The following is a 20,094-nucleotide window of genomic DNA, read 5'->3' on the forward strand; positions in this document are numbered from 1 at the left end:
GTGGCCAGATTCATGAAGGTAAATTGTACAGAATTTGCTGCTGTGGCATGTAAAAGATAACTTCAAGGATTTGGGCTTAAGTAAATGGAAGACTGGAGTTGTCATTTAACAGAATGGGCAAGACTGCTAGAGAAGCACATTTTGGTTGGGACTTCTGGTGTTCAGTTTGGGAGATGGTATATTAGACCTTCAGGAAGAGATGTTGGGTAGTCAGGTAGATAAACAAGTTTACAGTTAGGAGAGGTGTCATGACTAGAGCTAGAAATTTGGGACTTAGCAGCATATAAATAGGATTTAAAGCCATGAGATTAGAATAAAACACCTTAGAGAATGAATATAAATTTAAAAAATGTGACAGTATTAGAGCACTTTTCAACTTTTAGAAGCCTAGAAGATAAGGAAAAGTGACCAGGAAAATAGGAGGGAAACTGGATCAGTACTATGTCCCAGAACCAAGTTAAGAAAGGGTTTCTGCATAGCAGGAAAAAGTCATATTTTGTGTTAGACGCAACAGGTTGTTCGAGTAAATTAGGAACTGTTAACTATTTGTTTTACCCATGTATAGAACAGTGGTGGACCTGACAAGCTATTCTGGTGGAATGATGAGCACTAAAGTCTGAAATGAATTCCAGAGAAAATACACAGACATTTGGAACACTGACTATAGCTATACAGCTCTTCCAAATAGTCTTGCTATAAAAGGAAGGAGGGGGCGCCTGGATGGCTAAGTTGGTTAAGCATCCTACCTACTCTTGATTTTGGCTCAAGTCATGATCTCACAGTTCATGGGATCCAGCCCTTCATTGAACTCTGCTCTGACAACGCGGAACTTGCTTGGGATACTCTCTCTCAAAATAAATAAGTAAACATTAAAAATAAGTGGAACGAGAAATAAAGCAATGGGGGAAGATGGGGGAAGATAATAGATTATTTGAATGCTGATGAAAATGAGCCAGTGGAATAATTGATGATATGAAGTACAGGAGAGAATTGTTAGAAAATTCCCCTTAGTAGATGTCTTTTAGTGTGCAAGTGTACTTCACTGTAAAAATTTATATGGGATTGATGGTTGGCTGGTTCACTTGAGATGACACTAACCAGCAAGGCTTTGCTTTTGTCTACCCATTTTCGGCTTTACATGTGCAGGAGAAGAGTTGTATGTAACTAGGATTATAGTTTAGGATATAAATGATTAACGGTGGAATTTTAGCTGGGTACAGAGGGACATGAAGTTAGAAAAACTGAGGGACAGTGGTAATATGGTAGAATTAAGAGATAATGATAGTAGGTCTGGGGAATGGGGAGTTCAAAGGGTTGTTGGATTGTTGGGTACGAGAGGGGTAAACTGAAAAGACAGGAGTAGTAATTGAAGAATGGGGTATTTGAAAAGAAGGTTATAGAAGGATTGCAGTCATTGGTAATAATAAGGTCAAAGCGGGGTGCCTGGGTGGCTCAGTTGGTTGAGCATCTGACTTCGGCTCAGGTCATGATCTCACAGTCCGTAAGTTCGAGCTCCACATCAGGCTCTGTGCTGACAGCTCAGGGCCTGGAGCCTGCTTTGGATTCTGTGTCTCCCCCTCTCTCTGCCCCTCCCCTGCTCATGCTCTGTCTCTCTCTGCCTCAAAAATAAATAAAAACATTTTTAAAAAATTAAAAATAAGGTCAAAGGTTTCACCAAAGGAATGAGGATGAAAGACAAGATCACTGGAGGAGAGAGGTTACTGAACTAAGAGAACAGGCTGTTAATAGGAAGATCATCTATGAACATACTGAAATCAAGAGTTCTGACAGGATTTGTAAAAGAGTAAAATTTAGCCTAGGGCTGAAATGAGGATGGGAGGGAGTGATCTGATGGTTAGTAAATGGAAGCAGTTGGATGACCTGAGAGGCAAAAGCTGACTATAATGAGGAGGGAGAGATAAGATAGTCTGGGAGGAGCATGGAGCATAATCTCTTATCCCACTCCAAACCTAAAGGCATTGCGGAGTGAGAAAGAGGTGTACAAGGGAAAGCAGTCAGTCAAAACAAAATCAGAATTAACACAATCCTTGATAGAAAAGGCCAACAGAATGTCTTTTTTGATGGGTATTCTTTTGGCTTCAGGTTCTGCCATTACATACTGGAATAACCTGGAGTTTTAAGATAGTTTTCAGAATTATTTACTTTAATCACCATTCTGAGAAAATTGATGTCTGTCACTAAGCCCAACATGGTAGAAGATTTTTAAGTTCGCTTTGAGCTTAGCTGCATAATTGATGGTACTGTTAAATATCAAGACTTAGAGAAGCTTTAAAAGTGAGCACAATCTACATGTATGGTTCCTTGGTCTTTTCATTTTAATGCTATTAGCATAAATGTCATCTTGGCCATATTACAAATTCTTAAAGAAATGGCAATTTTTAACTTTTCCCCTTAGTCAACATCAGGTTCACAACCTTAATAATTTCCTATTTCTGTTATTAACATCCTTAATAGATAAGACATGAAGTAATACTTAATTTGAGAGAGGGAGTAAACATCTTTATTATATGTATTACTTTTTCACATCAACTCTTTCTATTCTGTTTTATTGGACTGTACTCATACACTGGTATCAGTATTAATTACTGAGACATTATATCATTTTTTTCCATCTGTTAAATCTAGGTTCCCCCATTCCATTTGCTCTTTTTCCTTTTCCTAAGCCATTCTTTTTGCATAAGAGCTTTTGGTTTGGCTTGTCTGGTTTAATGTTTTTTTCCTTGAAATTGGATTAAATGTATAATTTGGGCGAAGGTTGAAATGTCTGATATTGACTATTCTGTATTGTAAAAACTGAGACAGTGTGTAATTTGATGAAGTCTTTTTATGTTTTTAAGTTGTGATTTGAAAGTTTTCTTACATGTATATATTTTGTAAGATGATTCCTAGATCTTTCCTTTTTTGTGACCAGTGTGCTTTTTCTTTCTTTATATAAATCTTCTGATTAGTAGTATATATGTAAAATTTTGTTTTCTCAACGTGACTTAAGTCATTTCATTGATTTCACTAGGTTTTTTTTAGTAGTTCTAGATAATCATATCTGAATATAGTGATAATTTATGTTCTCTCCAACTTTTATGCCTATGATTCATTTCTCTTAACTAATTGCATTGACTGTGCCATAATTTTGTTAACTTTTCTTTTAATAGAAAAGCTGGATATTCTTACTTAGAATTATGGCAGATAAATTAACAAGAATTGCTATTGTCAACCATGACAAATGTAAACCTAAGAAATGTCGGCAGGAGTGCAAAAAGAGTTGCCCTGTGGTTCGAATGGGTAAGCAGTTCTTTGGATCATTTAAAGATAAGAAAAAGTTTAAAAAAAATTGACTTCATAGTTCTCTAGGCATATACTTAGTTTCTTTAAACTGTAAAAATAAGACCAGATTTTGTTCTAAATTTTTTATTGCTTTGTGACTAAACGGTCCTATTTTTGCTAATGGTAGAATAATGTATTACCAATATTTTTTAAAGTTCATTGGCTATAAAAGCAGAGTTTGTTACTAAGATTCTTACTGTTCTACAAAAGTTCTATAATTATTTAAGTCTTGGAGAGAAGACTACCAGTATATTTTGGTTTTGATAGTATTCTCATTTTAAAAAGCAAGAATAAATAGCTTAATAAGAATGACTAATTCATGAGGTTTTACTATATATTTCCAAAATTAATTAATTTTCAAAATTAATTTAAAACAATTCAGAATTATTGGTAGTCTTTGAGGGCTATGTTATAATTGTTACTTTAACTGTACTAGTGAGGTGTACTTTTGAATCTTAAACTTTAGATGTCATTATAGTCTGCCGTGCTATTTAGAAATTCTTTTATTAATATCTGTAATGCCAAGTTTAATTTCTTGTGTATATTGGATGACTACATACCTTTTTGGAGCTTTACTGATTTAGCTAACGTATTACATTCCTTTTTCTGGTGTACATTGCCATTTCCAAGGTATATTTTGTGAATTAAATATTCAGGTCATTCAGCTTAAAAATAAAACTGTTTTAGGGGCACCTGACTGGTTCAGTCAAGAAAGCATGTGACTCTTGCTCTCAGGGTCCTGAGTTCAAGCCCCATGTTAAGGGTAGAGATTACTTAAATGAATAAATAAACTTTTTAAAAAATAACAAATAAAACTGTTTTAGGAAGCATATTTTCTTCCCCAGTAGTAAATTAATATATATTAATTATAATTAATTCCCACATAGCACTGTTTTTTTAGGGTATTATCTCAAATGTATTTCTTCCTGTGTTCTTTGTTTTTGAAAATCAGCTTCTGTATGGAGATTTGGAACCAGAATTACCTAAATAACAATGTTCAGAAAATTAGAATGGCAGGGAAAATGACTTAATTCTATCTTTTCTTTTGCCAGGAAAATTATGCATAGAGGTTACACCCCAGAGCAAAATAGCATGGATTTCTGAAACCCTTTGTATTGGTTGTGGTATTTGTATTAAGGTAAGTGATATTTTATTTATCGGATCACATTTGCAAGCTGAAAAAGAAGTCAGAAAATTCTGAATATGTTATAACTGGTTTTTCTAATTTTTTATTTTTTTAGAGAGAGAGAAAGCACAAGCAGAGAGGGAAAGAAGGAAGGGAGGGAGGGAGGAAGAAGAGAGAGAGAGAGAGAGAGAGAGACTGAGACTCTCAAACAGGCTTCACGCCCAGCACGGAGCTCAACATGGGGCTCAATCCTATGACCCTGGATCATAACCTGAGCCGAAATCAAGAGTCGGACACTCAACCGACTGAGCCACCCAGGCATCCCCATTATAACTATTTTTAAAGAGGCAAAATATAAAGCAGCGAATAAAGAATATAAATTTAGGAGAATGGTATTCTAGCAAAAATCTAATATTGTTGCTTTTTTAATTAATTAAGCCACCCTGTGTAAAAGTTATCCTTGCCACACTCAACTTTGGAAAGCCGTTTCCAACCAAAATTAATTTCTTTTTTCATCCTTTTTTTATTTCACCCTTTTATGAGAAGGACATTCTAGAGCATGTCTTTACAAGTACTTTTGGAAACGTAAATACAAAAAGTATGAGTCATGTTACCTGCAGTCTTTTCAAGTCTGTATTTAATTTTAAATCACATCTTTTAAACAGAAATGCACTCAGCCAAAATTTTTTTAATTTAACGCAATAATTTTTCAAAATACCTCAATTAGTTTTTGTTGCATTGAATGGTTTAGTTAAGGCTTTCAACTTTAAAATGATAGATTTCCAAACTTAGTTCATAAATAATATTTAAGAACCAGTGCATTATGTTTCTAATTTAGATATTTGTAGATAATTATTTTAAAAAGGGGCTTTTACCAGAGTATGGATACTACCCTGTTACTGATTCTCATAAGGTTTATGTGTATTTTACATTGGTTTCTGAATCTTTAATTAAGTATCCAAAAGAATTTCATTGGTATGAAAGTGTTTTCCCTCGTTTTGAAAATATAAGCAGGAAACATTCCTTCCAGAAAACATTTACTAATCTCTTATGTACCTGTCAGTGTTGGGGGTGCTGGAGATCTGATTTTGAACAATATATTCTACCCTATTTTCTTCTTCACTGATATAAAAAAATGAGATCTCAAATTTTGGGGTATACACTTCAGTGGCTGAAAGGATACTGATATGAGGAATCTGGTGGGGATAATAGATACCCTCTGAACACTAAGGTACTTATAGTGCACTGCGTACATGAAATAGTATTCTAAACAGATGTTTATATTACTTACAGCCTATAACCATTTTATGTACATTTGTGGAATAACAGAAAATTCTGTAAATGGAGGTAACTCTATTGGCAGAAAACTATATTGTATACAGAATTAGTAGTTTGGGGGTGCCTGGGTGGCTCAGTTGGTTAAACGTCTGACTCTTGATATCAGTTCAGGTCACAATCGCAGGGTCGCAGGGCCAAGCCCCACATGGAGCCTGCTTAAGATTCTCTGTCTTAGGGTGCCTGGGTGGCTCAGTTGGTTAAGCGTTCAACTCTTGGTTTCAACTCAGGTCATGATCTCATGGTTCTCGAGTTCAGGCCCCACATTGGGCTCTGCGCTGGCAGTATGGAGCCTGCTTGGGATTCTCTCTCTCTCCCTCTCTCTCTCTGCCTTTCCCCCACTCGCTCTCAAAATAAATAAACTTTAAAAAAAAAAAAAAAAGATTCTCTTTCCTTCTGTCAATGCCCCTCTCTCTTGCTTATACACTCTCTGCCTCTAAATTAAAATAAATATATATATGTATATTTTTTAAAAGAAATAATGGTTTTGGTTAGAAGGTGGTAATTACTTTGTTAGAATATAAGAATTTTTGTTTTTTAATTTTCTGTGTTCTTAAAACTTACTGAGAATTCACTGAAATCGTTACATACAAAGATTTTTAAATTGATCCCCTCAACTCTTTGAACAGTTCTGCTAAACAGATATCTAATCTGAGGTTATATTCTTTGAATGTATCTTTATAGTTGAGCAATGTTTGTAGTCATATTGATGCTCTTAAATGATCTTCCAGTTCTTGCCATTCTTATTCCTTGGATTTTTATTTGATTGATAATGAACTTTTCTTCGAGTTTTTCTATAAGTAAACTTTTTTTTAATGTGAATTTACTCAGTTGCAATATAAAGCATCTGTTTCATATGGGACAGTTAAAAACCACAATGGAAAGACATTAATCCTTGCTCTGTGCAGATATTATGCTAGCTGTTGGTGGGATGTAAATAGACCGAAATAAGTACCATCTGGAAAGGACTTAACCTTAAACCTGACTAAACATTAACCATAAAGACCTTAAAGGACTTTACAAAGTACAAAAAAAAGCATACAAAGACAGGAAGAAGGAGGTAGTGAGAAAGCATCTGTCAACTGAATATGGAATGATATACTCAATAAACATGTTTTATCTTGCCTCTTAGCCGTATCTAATGTTAAAACACACACACAAATAGCCCTCAATTTTTGTAAGGTTTTTCATTAAGTATTAAAATCTAGAAATATGCCAGTCACTAACGGAGATACAAAATTAGTTAAAATGATTCTTGCCTTCAAGGAATTTAACTTTCATTTTTTAAGTAGATAAGAAAATGAAGCAGTATTTTACATCTTGTGGAAGTCCCACACTTGGGGTTTTTTGTTTGTTTTTTTGTTTGTTTGTTTTTTTTTTTTTTTTTTTTGGTAATCTCTACACCCAGTGTGGGGCTTGAACTTAACCCTGAGAACAAGAGCCACATGCTCTTCTGACTGAATTAGTCAGGTACCCCGTAATTCCCCCATTTTGAAGATTGTTTATAAAAAATTCTTAACCTATCCGTTTTAGTCATATGTACATTTCTAGAAATTAACATAAAATTCTTTACTTTAAATAACAGAAATGTCCCTTTGGCGCCTTATCAATTGTCAATTTACCAAGCAATTTGGAAAAAGAAACAACACATCGATATTGTGCCAATGCCTTCAAACTTCACAGGTATATTTTCAAGTCAACATTCTTCTACTTTGATCAAGAGTAAAATACATTTGAAATTTTCAGAGAAAGATGAAAATGGGAAGAAGTATTAACCATCCACTAAAGAGAAATGCAAAATTATAATGTATAGAATCGTACTGTATATGTCAGTGTTTCATTCTGGCTAACATTAGAATTACTTGGGTTTTTTTTAAAAAAAACTAATGCCTAGGTTTCAGCCCAGTTGAATTACATTATATCTCTAGATATTGAATCTAGACCTCAATAAGTTGAAAAAGCTCCCAAGTGATTCTGATATACAAGTGAGGTTGAGAATTACTATTATTAATAATACTCATATCCCCAAAATAACTTTTAAGGAACTTGTTTTCTATTTTCATTATTTACTAATCTCCTCTACAGAGACTATTACTCTGAACTTAAACATATATTGTTAAATCACAGGAGTGCTTTGAGGTTTTTAATCTGCTAAACACTGTTATTCTGAATCTGAGAGTCTAGATTTAACTAATAAAAAGGTATTTCTCAACCTGCCAGCTTTAAAGAGCCTACTGCAGCAGGGAGAATGAAGTGGAGTATTTCTGGTTGATGTGGCACTATTCTCCTTGTAAGTAAATGGCAGGACAAAAAAAAAAAAAAGACAGTGTGAGGTTGCACCTGCTGTTTAATTTTGTATCAGAGCATTTGGTTATACATTAAAACTGAGCTTTATATGTAAAGGAGAATTACTTTAGAATGGACATGAATGAAAATTGAAAATAAAATTTAGAGTAATATTGGTCATGGATGCATTTCTAACAATTAACAGTTTAAGTTACTTTTGGCTGTTTTTTTTTTCTAATAGCCAATAATATCTGGCATATATCTCTTAGCTTATTAATGGATGTGTGTGGAGTGCAAGTGCATTAAAATACATGATTATGGTATTATGTAGCTTTTTCTACCTAAATCCTAGTTTTATTTATTTATCCATTTTTGTATACTTAATGACAGGTTGCCTATCCCTCGTCCAGGTGAAGTTTTAGGATTAGTTGGAACTAATGGAATTGGAAAGTCAACTGCTCTAAAAATTTTAGCAGGAAAGCAAAAGCCAAACCTTGGAAAGTATGATGTATGTATACTACTTCAAGAAAATGAATACTTAGGTCAGTTTTGTGAGACTTTGAAGGAAAGGATGTAATTTTTTTAATGTTCTTATTTTCAGTATCATTCATTAATGCTGAGAAATAATATATAGATGAAACTCCTTTTTAATTAAGATCTGTTAATGCTACTGATAAATATGAACTTCCTTAAACTGTTAATGAAGTTTTAAAAGACAGAAGGCTTCTATTTGGATGTACAGTTGACCCTTGAACAATGCGAGGGTTAGGGGTCATGACCCCCCCTCCACACACAGTCAAAAATCTGTGTATGACTTTTGACTCCCCAAAACTTAACTGTTAATACCCTTTGGTTGACCAGAAGCCTTACACCAGTAACATAAACAGTTACCTATCTTGTACATGTATTATATACTATAGTCTTAAGGTAAAGCAAGCTAGAGAAAAGAAGATGTTATCAATATTAAGTAAGTCATAAGGAAGAGAAAATAGATTTATGGTACTTTATTATAGATATCAAAAAAAATTCACCCATGTTGTTCAGGAGTCAACTGTGTAATAGTCCTCTTTTTTGCATTATTATGTATTATTAAATTCAGATAATTATATTTCTAGGATCCACCTGATTGGCAAGAAATTTTGACTTACTTCCGTGGATCCGAATTGCAGAATTACTTTACCAAGATTCTAGAAGATGACCTAAAAGCCATTATCAAACCTCAGTATGTAGACCAGATTCCCAAGGCTGCAAAGGTCAGTTGCTCTTTAGGAGGAATTTATGTATTTTAGGTATCTGTGGAGGTATAAAATATGTATCAAACTAAACTTATTTTGCTTTGTAACTTTTTAATATTGAAGGAAAATAGTAGTAACTATTTCTGATGTATTATGATAGGGGACAGTGGGATCTATTTTGGACCGAAAGGATGAAACAAAGACACAAGCAATTGTATGTCAACAGCTTGGTAAGAGTTTGTTTTGTGTTCATGCTTTAATAGGCCCTGAACTTAACTCATAAAGATAGATACTTATCATATAGATTACTGAAATACAGGGGAAAATCTCTAGGAATTGTTGTATTCACTTTTTACATTAACAGTTTTCAACTGAAATATCATTCATACCCAGAATGATGTGCGATATATACATTTTGCCTAGAAGAGGTAAAAGAAAACTTAACAACATTGAACACAATGCCTCTATATTCTTTGTAGATTTAACCCATCTAAAAGAACGAAATGTTGAAGATCTTTCGGGAGGAGAGTTGCAGAGATTTGCTTGTGCTGTCGTTTGCATACAGAAGGCTGATATGTAGGTTGCTTTGCAAATTTTGTACGTCTTAATCTTTATTTTAGAGTTTTTATTTGTAATACCATTAAGGCATTGCTTTTGAGAGAAGTTAACAGAAATAGTATCTAAGGTTCTGCTTTTGAGCTAAGATGTTGAAACATTTATGCATCCATTGCCATTCCCTGTTATTCCCAAAGGGGGAGAGTAACTCATTTATTTAGATAAGTACTGCACAATTTATGGGTTACAGTGCTGTTTAATATGATCAGTTGCATATTACATAAACTCTGTACATAAAAGGATATTTTTTTAAACTTAAGCTCTCCAACCAGGCCAGCAAGGTTTTTAAATACCTCAAGTAAAACAGGTCTTTTAGATTACCCTAAATCAGGGTGGCATGTCATGTGAGAGAGAAAAAGGAAGAAGGAGTTTCCTTCCTACCTTCTAGTGCCTCTCTTTTCCCAAATATATTGCTCCCACCTTTTTCTACATTCCTACTCTGACATGCAGTGCAGGCTAGCCCTTTTCCACAAAGTGTTCTATAATTCTGTGCGGTGCCCTCCTTTTCAAAAACTCATTTGCTTTAATGCAATGGACTTTAATCAAGAGCAAAGCTGTCTGAATTACTTTAGACTGTATCAGAATATTTTTTCATGAGGCAATAACACTTTGTACATTAGCTTAATCAGAGTCTCTCCCCAGGCTTGATAATGCAGCCCTGCTTTTGCAGTTTTTTTTCTTTCTACTTCTGAACAGAATACAAAAGTTCTTACTCTTACGCAGTGGACTCCTCATTGGTGTAAGAGAGTATGGTTGTTGTTAAATCAGAAACTATATTACAGAGCTTTAAAATATCATGTAAGATAGAATTATATCCTATTTGTCTTACAAATCATTGTGTTTGCTTTTCTTTCTCATAGTTTCATGTTTGATGAACCTTCTAGTTACCTAGATGTCAAGCAGCGTTTAAAGGCTGCTATCACTATACGATCTCTCATAAATCCAGATAGGTGAGTATAGATTGGTATGTCTGTCTTATTTTGTTTGGGGAGTTATACAGATTTCTAAAGATTAAACACTGGGGCCATCAATGTCATATGTATGTATGTTTTCTATCAGTTATTTAGAGCCACCACTGGTATTTACCTTCCTCTATCTAGAACAGATGTTCTTTATGCAAGACTTATTTACTACCTGCTATCTAATGCCTGTCTCCAGAGAGCGTAGGAATACTTTGGAATGATTTGAAAGTTCTGGCATCTGTGTATGGATTTCTGGGAGGCAGATTCTTAGCTTTTACCAGATTCTCAAATGAATATGTCACTCAAACACACACAAAATTTACAACATTATAAGGATCACCACAGTAACTCTGGTTATTTAGGGTCTTACTGAACTCCATAGTTCTTAATAACCTGTTAAGTAATCACAGCACCCTGTAGTTATGGGATACTTTTGTAATTTTCAGTTTTTAAATCCATTCTCTCATTTGAGCCTCATAGCAATCTTGTGTGTTAGACTCTTTGGTAGTATTCCCATTTTGTAGATGAGGAAGATTAAGGTCAGATAAGGTAGTTATTTGTTCTAGGTTACAAATTTACTACATGGCAAAACTATGGGATTTTTTTCTGTGTAGTATTTTTTGTGCCTCTCATTAATGACTAATTTAATCTCCAGCTATTACAGAATGCAAGAGAAATCCCTAGGGATCAAAAACCAAAGAACTATAAATTACAAAGAAGAGACTAGAATATGGCTAGAATATGGAATCGAAATTTAGATAATCGGGATAATCTTCTTCACAGTAAGAAAGTAACATAAAAAGAGGGTCTCAGAATCTTTAGTCCTGTCCTATGGTACCTAGCAGAAGCAAATATAAAATCACTTTGCAGGGATATGCCCTCAACCCTGGTCACAGGATTCCTACAAGTAAAGACTCATGAGCTAAAATCCAGGGCTATAAATGATTAAGAGGAAAGCATCTGCAAATGAGGCAGTAGACACAACAGACAACAGGATTAGACCTTCAAGGAGGTCAGGTGACATTCTCAAACTATAAAATAGTTGTATCTAAAATACACCCCACAGGTGCCCCCAAGTGGCTCAGTCGGTTAAGTGTCTGAATCTTGATCTCCGCTCAAGTCATAATCTCACAGTTTGTGAGTTTGAGCCCCGCATCAGGCTTTGCACTGACAGCACGGAGCCTGCTTAGAATTCTCTCTCCTTCTGTCTCTGCCTCTAACCCTCCTCCTGCACGTGCACGCTGTCTCTCACATTCTCAAATAAACTTTAAAAAAAATAATAAAATACAAACATAAAAAAGGATACAAAACCCTAAGAATATGGTACCAGAAAAAGGCAATAGGTAAATGTTCAAAAAACCCAGATTTAGAAATTGAAAGTATAGCTGTGACATAAAAAATTCAATGGACAGAGGCACCTGGCTGGCTCAGTCGGTGGAGCATGCAACTATATCTCAGGGTTGTAAGTTCCAGCCCCATGTTGGGTGTAGAGATTACTTAAAAAGAAAATCTTTAAAAAATTTTTTTAATGTTTATTTTTGAGAAACAGATTCCAAGGCAGGCTCCAGGCTCTGAGCTGTCAACAGAGCCCAATGCGGGGCTCAAACCCACAAATGGTGAGATTGTAAACTGAGCCAAAGTCAGACGCTCAACTCACTGAGCCACCCAGGTGCCCCCAAAATAAAATCTTTAAAAAAAAAAAAAAAACTCACTGGGGTGCCTGGGTGGCTCAGTCATTTGAGCATTGGACTTCAACTGAGGTCACGATCTTGTGGTTTGTGAGTTTGAGCCTTGCATCAGGCTCACTGCTGTCAGTGCAGAGCCCACTTTGGATCCTCTCTGACCCCTCTTTCTCTGCCTCTCCTGCTCTCTGTCTCTCCCCCCACTCATGTGCTTTCTCTCAAAAATGAGTAAACGTTTAAAAAAATACAAAAAAAAAAAACCTAACTGCATAGATTAGACAGGTTAGGGATAACAGAAAAGAGTGTTAGAAACCCAAAAAGTTGATCTGTGCAAATTACCAGAATACAACAGAGAATGAGATTGAACTCAGATTGAGTTCAGAAAGGAGGGTTAGAGAATGGAATGAAAAGGACTGTTTACATATATCTGAATAGGAGTTTGAAAAATGAAGCCATGAAAAAGATCGTGGCTGAGAATTTTTCAGAATTGAAAAATTTGACTCTCTAGATTCAAGAAGCAAATGATCCACATACATACTTTGAAGTGAAACTTAGAATCAGTGATAAAGAGATAATCTAAATTGAGCCAAATAGTAGCTATAATTTTCACATCATACATAGGCCTGGGTATTATGATAGGCTCTTTGAGGAATATAAGAATATAAGATACAGTCCCGGTATTCAAGGATTTATCAATCTGGTAAAGAAAAGAACATACAAGTAGTCAAGTCAGTAGTTTTCAACCTTAGCCCTTTTATGAAATATTTTTATATTTATTTATTATGAAAGTCATAGCTCATACCTACTTTCACACATAATTTTTTAAAATATCAAATAATGTCCTAACCATAATAAAAAGGAGAACTAAAAAGATACGTAATTTACAACCAGATGACATGTATCTTAATATACAAATGTTCAGGCAAATCATTACAGTCTTCTATTTTGAGAGGGCAGTAACTGTAATTATAATGTGGATAACGTCAAAACAAATTAGATTGACAAAGTAAAGAAAATTATTTAGACATTTTCACATTCTTTGGATTCTGAAATTCTGGGATGTGTCAAGGCAGTGTTCAGTCTGTAATGCTATAAAAAGATTGGCTATCCTTTCCTTAAAAAAAAAAAAAAAAAAAAAAAACCAAGAAATAGAGGATGGATTGGAGAAAGGACACTAAATGCATGAGATTTTTTTAGAATTTGTCCTCTAAGAACATCTTCAGTTAAATTAAAAATCATGTGTAAAAACAAACAAACAAACAAAAAAACCCAACTGTAATCCAAAATTAATTGTAGGAGTTCACAGCATAAATTTCTCATTATGCTACAGATTTGTTTCTTTCCAAACCGTTAGGAAATAGAGTGGCTGGCTCACTTAATTCTTTCTTACATTTTGGACTTCTTCATAAGCTCCATTTAAAACTAGGGATAGCAGAATGTATGACATGGTTTTTTTCCTTCTTTTCAAAGCAAATTAAAAGCCACTAGATGGGCGCCTGGGTGGCTCAGTCGGTTAAGCATCTGACTCTTGGTTTCAGCTCAGATCTCTCAGGTTTCGGTTTCGTGGGTTCAAGCCCCACAACGGGCTCTGTGCTCTCTCTCTAAATAAACTTAAAAAAAAATTTTTTTTAAAGCCACTAGGTAATACTATGCTGCCTTACATGGTGTCTAGAAGGCTTTAATGGTAAGAAATAGACAGTTAGTCCAGATAATGGAACATTGCCAAAAAAACACCAAGGCAGGATGAGTACTGGCTCACTTGGGTGATTTGCCATTTTTATTGATGCTTCTTACTACCAATGTGGTAGTAAACATTTGCTCTTAATATTTTCTTTTCATAATTAAACATGCCCCCATTTTCTTTTTCATTCCTCTTACTATCTGATACCTAGATTGCTATGGGAGTTTCCTTAAAAACCAGTGGTTCTTTCTTCTTGACAGATTAATCTTTCCGAAATGTTTTTTCTTACCGTTCTCTTATTCTAGAACTGTGCTATAACCTTCTAGCCATGTTACTGTTTTAATTGAAATTAAAAATTCATTCCTTCAGTCAGTCTACCCACATTCCACATGCTGCACATAGAGAATATTTTCATAACCATAGAAAGTTTTACTGGACAATGTTATTTAAGAACCTAACCATTTTGCCCCATTGCCAATTAGCATAAGTCCAAAATCTTCATTACCCAACAACTTTATTAAACATCTCTTTGGTACATAGCACAAGACTAAAAATCATAGAGGTGCTAAAATGTATTATATAGTCTGACTTCACACAATTTAGGGACAAGTTGCCGAGGTCCTCAATAATAAATAAAAATAAGAAATAAATAAAAATAATAAAAAATAAAAATCCAAATATCAGTTCAGAGTTACAGGGGGTCAAGAGTTGGGGAAAGAAAGCTCATTTGCGTAATATCAAGGGGACCCTACAGAAGGTAGGATTTGTGATGGACCTTAAAGGATTGAGTAAGATTTCAGCAGGTGAGGATTTAGACAGGAGAACATTCAGGAGAAGGAATAACTCTTAGACACACGGAAGTGGAAAAGTGGATTATTCAGGAAACAATGAAAGATCCATTTTTCAGTGTGCCTTATATGTACATGGGGAAAAATAATAGCTGAAGTTTTGGAGAGTTTTGAAACAAAGTCTTAGGACATTAATTTGTTTTATTTGCAACTGAGAGCCATATCTGGGAACCTGAAAAGAGTGAGGTTTGTTAAAAGTTTATAGAAATGTTGAAAGAAATGTGAGAGCCTGAACTAGAATTTAGAAAAAAGAAAAGGATGAAATAAATGCACAAGACATCGTTGAGAAAGAGTTGACAGACTTGACAATTTAAACAGTATATTAGGAATAAGGTTAGTCCTATTTTATGAGAATGATGATTGCATTAATATAAATATGGAGAATTTTTATTTGTACAGGAAACATAAGTTGGAATTTGAAGTGTCTGTAGGACATTGCTTTTTTTAACATTTTGAACTAACTTGAATAGGAATAAAGTGCTGCATAAAAGTGTCATGACCATTATTTACCTGATAGTTTGTATGCCAGCAATACTTTTTTCTTACCACTTCAAAAGTCACGTCAGATACTGTCCCACTTACAGAGTGCTCCAGTACACACTAACCTATTTCCTTGGCCTTCACTGGATTTTATATCTAGAGAACATGCGTAGCTGTGTAGTTTTTTTTTGTTTTTTTCGGGATTTTTTGGTTATGTTTCATGTCTATTCCTTGTCTTCTCCAGCTAACTTGGAAGTTCTCAGGTTAAGCATTCTGTCATATTCTCTGTATTCCCCTACCACAGCTAACAGATGGGACAGGACAACTGTAAGGGCTTATTAACGTGCAAGATGAATAGCATAATAAACAGTTTAAGCTACATCAGATTTAAATCTATTGTAATTGTGTCTTTGTAAAGTTTATTTAAAAATGTGGGGGTTTTTTTGCAAAACACACTTATTTCATGTCTCCATAGACTGTTTCATACTAACTTTTTTTTTAGTTTAGGAAAACAATTTGAAATAGGAAGACTGATAGAGTCTTATTTAATGTCTTACGGCTTTGGTTTAGTATGGTCTTTACATTTAATTTTTTTAACATATCTGTTTTCCTGGAATTTATACTGTTCTGTGTAAGAGTTTAAATTGTAATTAAATATAATTTTATTTTATATGTTATGTTACATTTAAAAATAAAAATCTGTATTGATTTGCAGATATATCATTGTGGTGGAGCATGATCTAAGTGTATTAGACTATCTCTCGGACTTCATCTGCTGTTTATATGGCGTACCAAGTGCTTACGGTGTTGTCACTATGCCTTTTAGTGTAAGAGAAGGTAACTTGAAAAACTATTTCCACATTGCTGTATTATTTCACTCTAATGCTTAGAAAATGTATTGTTGATATTCAGCAGTTACATGTTGCTCTAATATTTATCCAGAACTCCAGTCTTAATGGAAGTTAATCACTCAACAACGTATATATAAGGTTATGTACATTGTTTGTTATTCAAAACTTTCTTTTTGGAGAATTTTCTATTGCAATGGGTAGAAATGCTGTATCAGTTTCACTGTTTGCTATCTTAAAAGTTTTTATTATATTTTGGCTTCTACAACTTCTAGTATTTATCATCTTCAGCTTTATCTTTGAAAGGCCAAAACCAGTAGTGAAACTCTTAATTAGTGCTCATCTTGTTCCCATTTTTCAAATTTTTCTATAATCTGTGTCTTAAGTTTGTAGAACTTAAGACTGTCTAGAAGTCTAATAAGATAGTAAGTGTATTAAATTAAAACAAGATAGTGTCATATAGTTTAATGAGTAACTAGAAGCCTAATAAAATAGCTTAGTAAGCCTATTTTCATTTATTCCTTCTACTGTCAGGAAAGAGGGACTCTATGGTGTCTCTTTTCTGTGTCTCTTCTCCACCTAAGCAAGTTAGGCAAAACTAAAAACTAACCTACTACTAAGTGGCTCCTGAAACAAATATCAGTGCATTCTCCACCTAGTATGCCTTTTTCTTTTTAATTTCTTTGCCATTTCCTACCACTGATTTCTTTCTCCTCTTTTCTTTATATTTCATCTTTTCAGCTGTGCCTTCAACTGACAAAAAGACTACCTAGTTCATAGTTTGAAAAAATTCCTATTTTATAAGAATAATTATTCATGTAGTCTTGTATGTAGATGCCTAGGTTAGGCAGGCTCCTTTTTAAAACAATCTCTTCAAGAATAATTTTTGAGATACGTAAGTACTTATCTGCTTGTACCTTTGAGATAAACAGATGCATATGTTCAGGAAAAAATTTGTGAGATTGCTTAATTTTCTTTCCAATAGTCTTAAGAGATGATATCAGAAAGTTATTAATTTTTTATTCTCCTCAATTAGCAAGTATTTATTATCTATTCTATACCTTGTAATAGGTCCAGAATTCCATTGATAATGAGGTAGGTTCCTGGCATTCACTCTTCACAATTGTAGTTATAAATGCCTTGTCTAAAAGCTATGCCTTTTTTTTTTTTTTTAAGTTGTTTGTTTTGTTTTCAGAGAGAGCGAGCCAGGGAGGGGCAGACAGAGAGGGAGAGACAGAATCCCAAGCAGGCTCCGCACTGTCAGTACAGAGCCAGATGCTGGGCTCGATCTCACAAACCATGAGATCATGACCTGAGCCAAAACCAAGAGTCGCATGCTTAACTGACTGAGCCACCCAGGTGCCCCTAAAAGCTATTCCATTTAAGAAATGGTTCCTGCTGAAGCTTTTAATGCGCCTCGTTTGTTAAAACAATTCTAGTAAACTTTCCTTCTTTCTGCTTTAATATACTGAAATTAATGTCATACATAACGTAAAAGCTCTCTTTGAGCTCTAAAGACAGTTATAGCTTAGACTCAGTTTTAGATTGACAAGTTTTACAGTAGAAATGGAAAGGCTGGTTTTTTAATGTCTCTTTGCACACAATTTTCTGAGTCTTCATTTCCTTACCTGATAAATTAGGCATTTGGAATCAGTGGCTACTAAGGTTTCCGTCAAGTCTATGTTCCTTTCTAACTTTTGGTTTTAATTTTTTTAACCTCACGTTTATAATTTTTAAAGAGTTTTATGATCAAAAAATACTAATTTGGGCAGGATGAATTTACTCTTTCAGCAAATATTGAACACCTGTGTTCTAGGTGGAGGCTGTAGTCCCCCAGATAGGGCTCTGAGTTCCAGATGAGATGAATAACATCCTCAAGCTTTCTTTCGAGACCTTCCAGACTTGAGCTACTATCTTTCTTTTATTTTAAATATAGGAATCACTGAAAATAGATCTTTGCATTTTTCCCATGTAATCCACTTTTTCATTTCTGTGTCTGCCATTGCACATCTTCACAGTTTTAATATGGAGGGATTCTCGTGCACAATATGTTAGTTTTCTTTCAGTCACTAAAAAATGTTTAGATAATGGTGTATATTTTTGTACAGTGAAGCCAAAAAAAATGTTAAATGAAGTTCATTATTATAAATGTGTTGCAAACCTGTAAAATTAATCTGAAAACATGTAGTATTTTAGAACTTCAGCTTATGGTATCTAGATCTCATGTGAAAATGCATATTCATAACTTGTTTATTTAAAAAATTATTCTCCAGACTGCATTATTTTATGTCAGTCTATGAAAATACTCCCATTTTTTACTTGTCATTTTTTTGAGAAAAATCACAAGTTTTGATTTAAAAAAAACAGAAACGGCACCATATTCTTTTGCACAAAACCTGATGGGGAAGAAAATCTTATATAAAAATCACATCATTAGTGAAAAGATATTCTTTGTATATATATGCTTAAGTTTTTTAAACTTGTATCAAATACATAAGACACCCTGTTGTCACTGCATGTTACCACAAATTCACAGATATTTGAAATCTGTGCTTAGGTTGCTCCCAGGAGAGCCTAGGATTTTGGGTTTTATATGATAATTTCTTGCTGTGGAAAAGATTAGTCTTTAAATGACCTTCACTAATCTTTTGTCAATGACTTTCCAACAGGCATAAACATTTTTTTGGATGGCTACGTTCCAACAGAAAACTTGAGATTCAGAGATGCATCACTTGTTTTTAAAGTGGCTGAGACAGCAAATGAAGAAGAAGTTAAAAAGATGTGTATGTATAAATATCCTGGAATGAAGAAGAAAATGGGAGAGTTTGAGCTAGCAATTGTAGCTGGAGAGTTTACAGATTCTGAAATCATGGTGATGCTGGGGGAGAATGGTAAGTTTTCCTTATTTTGTGATATTTGGAAGTCTGTTCTGTTTATCCAGTTACTTTGTTTCAGCTACTCCATGAAAAATTTTGACTCAGTTGTAAGTGGGAGCTAGACTGAATCCATACATTTCTCAGTGTAGTTCACATTTTATAACATTGTATGATTTAATGTCATTGCCACCCAGTCAAGTTTATATTTCATATATTTTGTTCCATAACTTTTAGTGAAAATAAGATACTTTTCCAAGCTAGTTTTTCTGTGTATAAATTATTAGGGGATTTATTCATCTTGGAAACAGATGAGGAAGGAAAGGATAAAATAAATAAGGTAATTCAGAAGGAATCTAGTTTAAGATTTTTTCTTGAATTCCTCCATTTGAGCTTTTATTATTTTAAATTCAGGCTAGTCTACCTTTGTAAATAGTTGTTATTACCTGAGTTTTCAATTTTAGATTACTGTCATAAATAGGGCTGTGAGTTGAATTCGAGTACCAAATGTCTAGTATTGCTTTCAAGATTGAAAAAAAAAGATTTGAATTGTATACTTATAGCTTATAAGTCTATAGAAGAGAAGTTTTCTACGACGATTTTGCCATGTATTTCAGTCTTTAGGTAATGGAAGAATTTTGAACCGGGTTGCGTTTTATGCAAATGGACTTTCACATGATGGTATCAATCATAACAATATTACATTCCTTAACAATAAATTGTATTGGTATTTAAGCTAAAAAAGTCTTTTAAAAAGTAGCCCAAAACTTGTAATGGTTAC

At 34.1% G+C, this 20,094-nt stretch overlaps 1 protein-coding gene across 1 annotated transcript in view; it reads left to right on the top strand.

Moving 5' to 3' along the window:
* ABCE1 (ATP binding cassette subfamily E member 1) overlaps positions 1 to 20,094 on the top strand; it is a 31,217-nt gene that overhangs the window by 3,303 nt on the left and 7,820 nt on the right. Inside the window, exons 2-11 of the mRNA XM_047091143.1 lie at positions 3,171 to 3,300; positions 4,395 to 4,480; positions 7,389 to 7,486; positions 8,480 to 8,597; positions 9,205 to 9,342; positions 9,485 to 9,554; positions 9,804 to 9,900; positions 10,800 to 10,889; positions 16,308 to 16,429; positions 19,110 to 19,331. Of these exons, the coding sequence (XP_046947099.1) occupies positions 3,198 to 3,300; positions 4,395 to 4,480; positions 7,389 to 7,486; positions 8,480 to 8,597; positions 9,205 to 9,342; positions 9,485 to 9,554; positions 9,804 to 9,900; positions 10,800 to 10,889; positions 16,308 to 16,429; positions 19,110 to 19,331 (1,144 nt within the window). The 5' untranslated portion in view covers positions 3,171 to 3,197. The remainder of the gene's footprint in view (positions 1 to 3,170; positions 3,301 to 4,394; positions 4,481 to 7,388; positions 7,487 to 8,479; positions 8,598 to 9,204; positions 9,343 to 9,484; positions 9,555 to 9,803; positions 9,901 to 10,799; positions 10,890 to 16,307; positions 16,430 to 19,109; positions 19,332 to 20,094) is intronic.

Source organism: Lynx rufus, unplaced genomic scaffold (genome assembly GCF_022079265.1).
Source record: "Lynx rufus isolate CCGP_SWC_20201006 ecotype Redwood Valley unplaced genomic scaffold, mLynRuf1.p SCAF_3, whole genome shotgun sequence".
Lineage (NCBI taxonomy): Eukaryota > Metazoa > Chordata > Mammalia > Carnivora > Felidae > Lynx > Lynx rufus.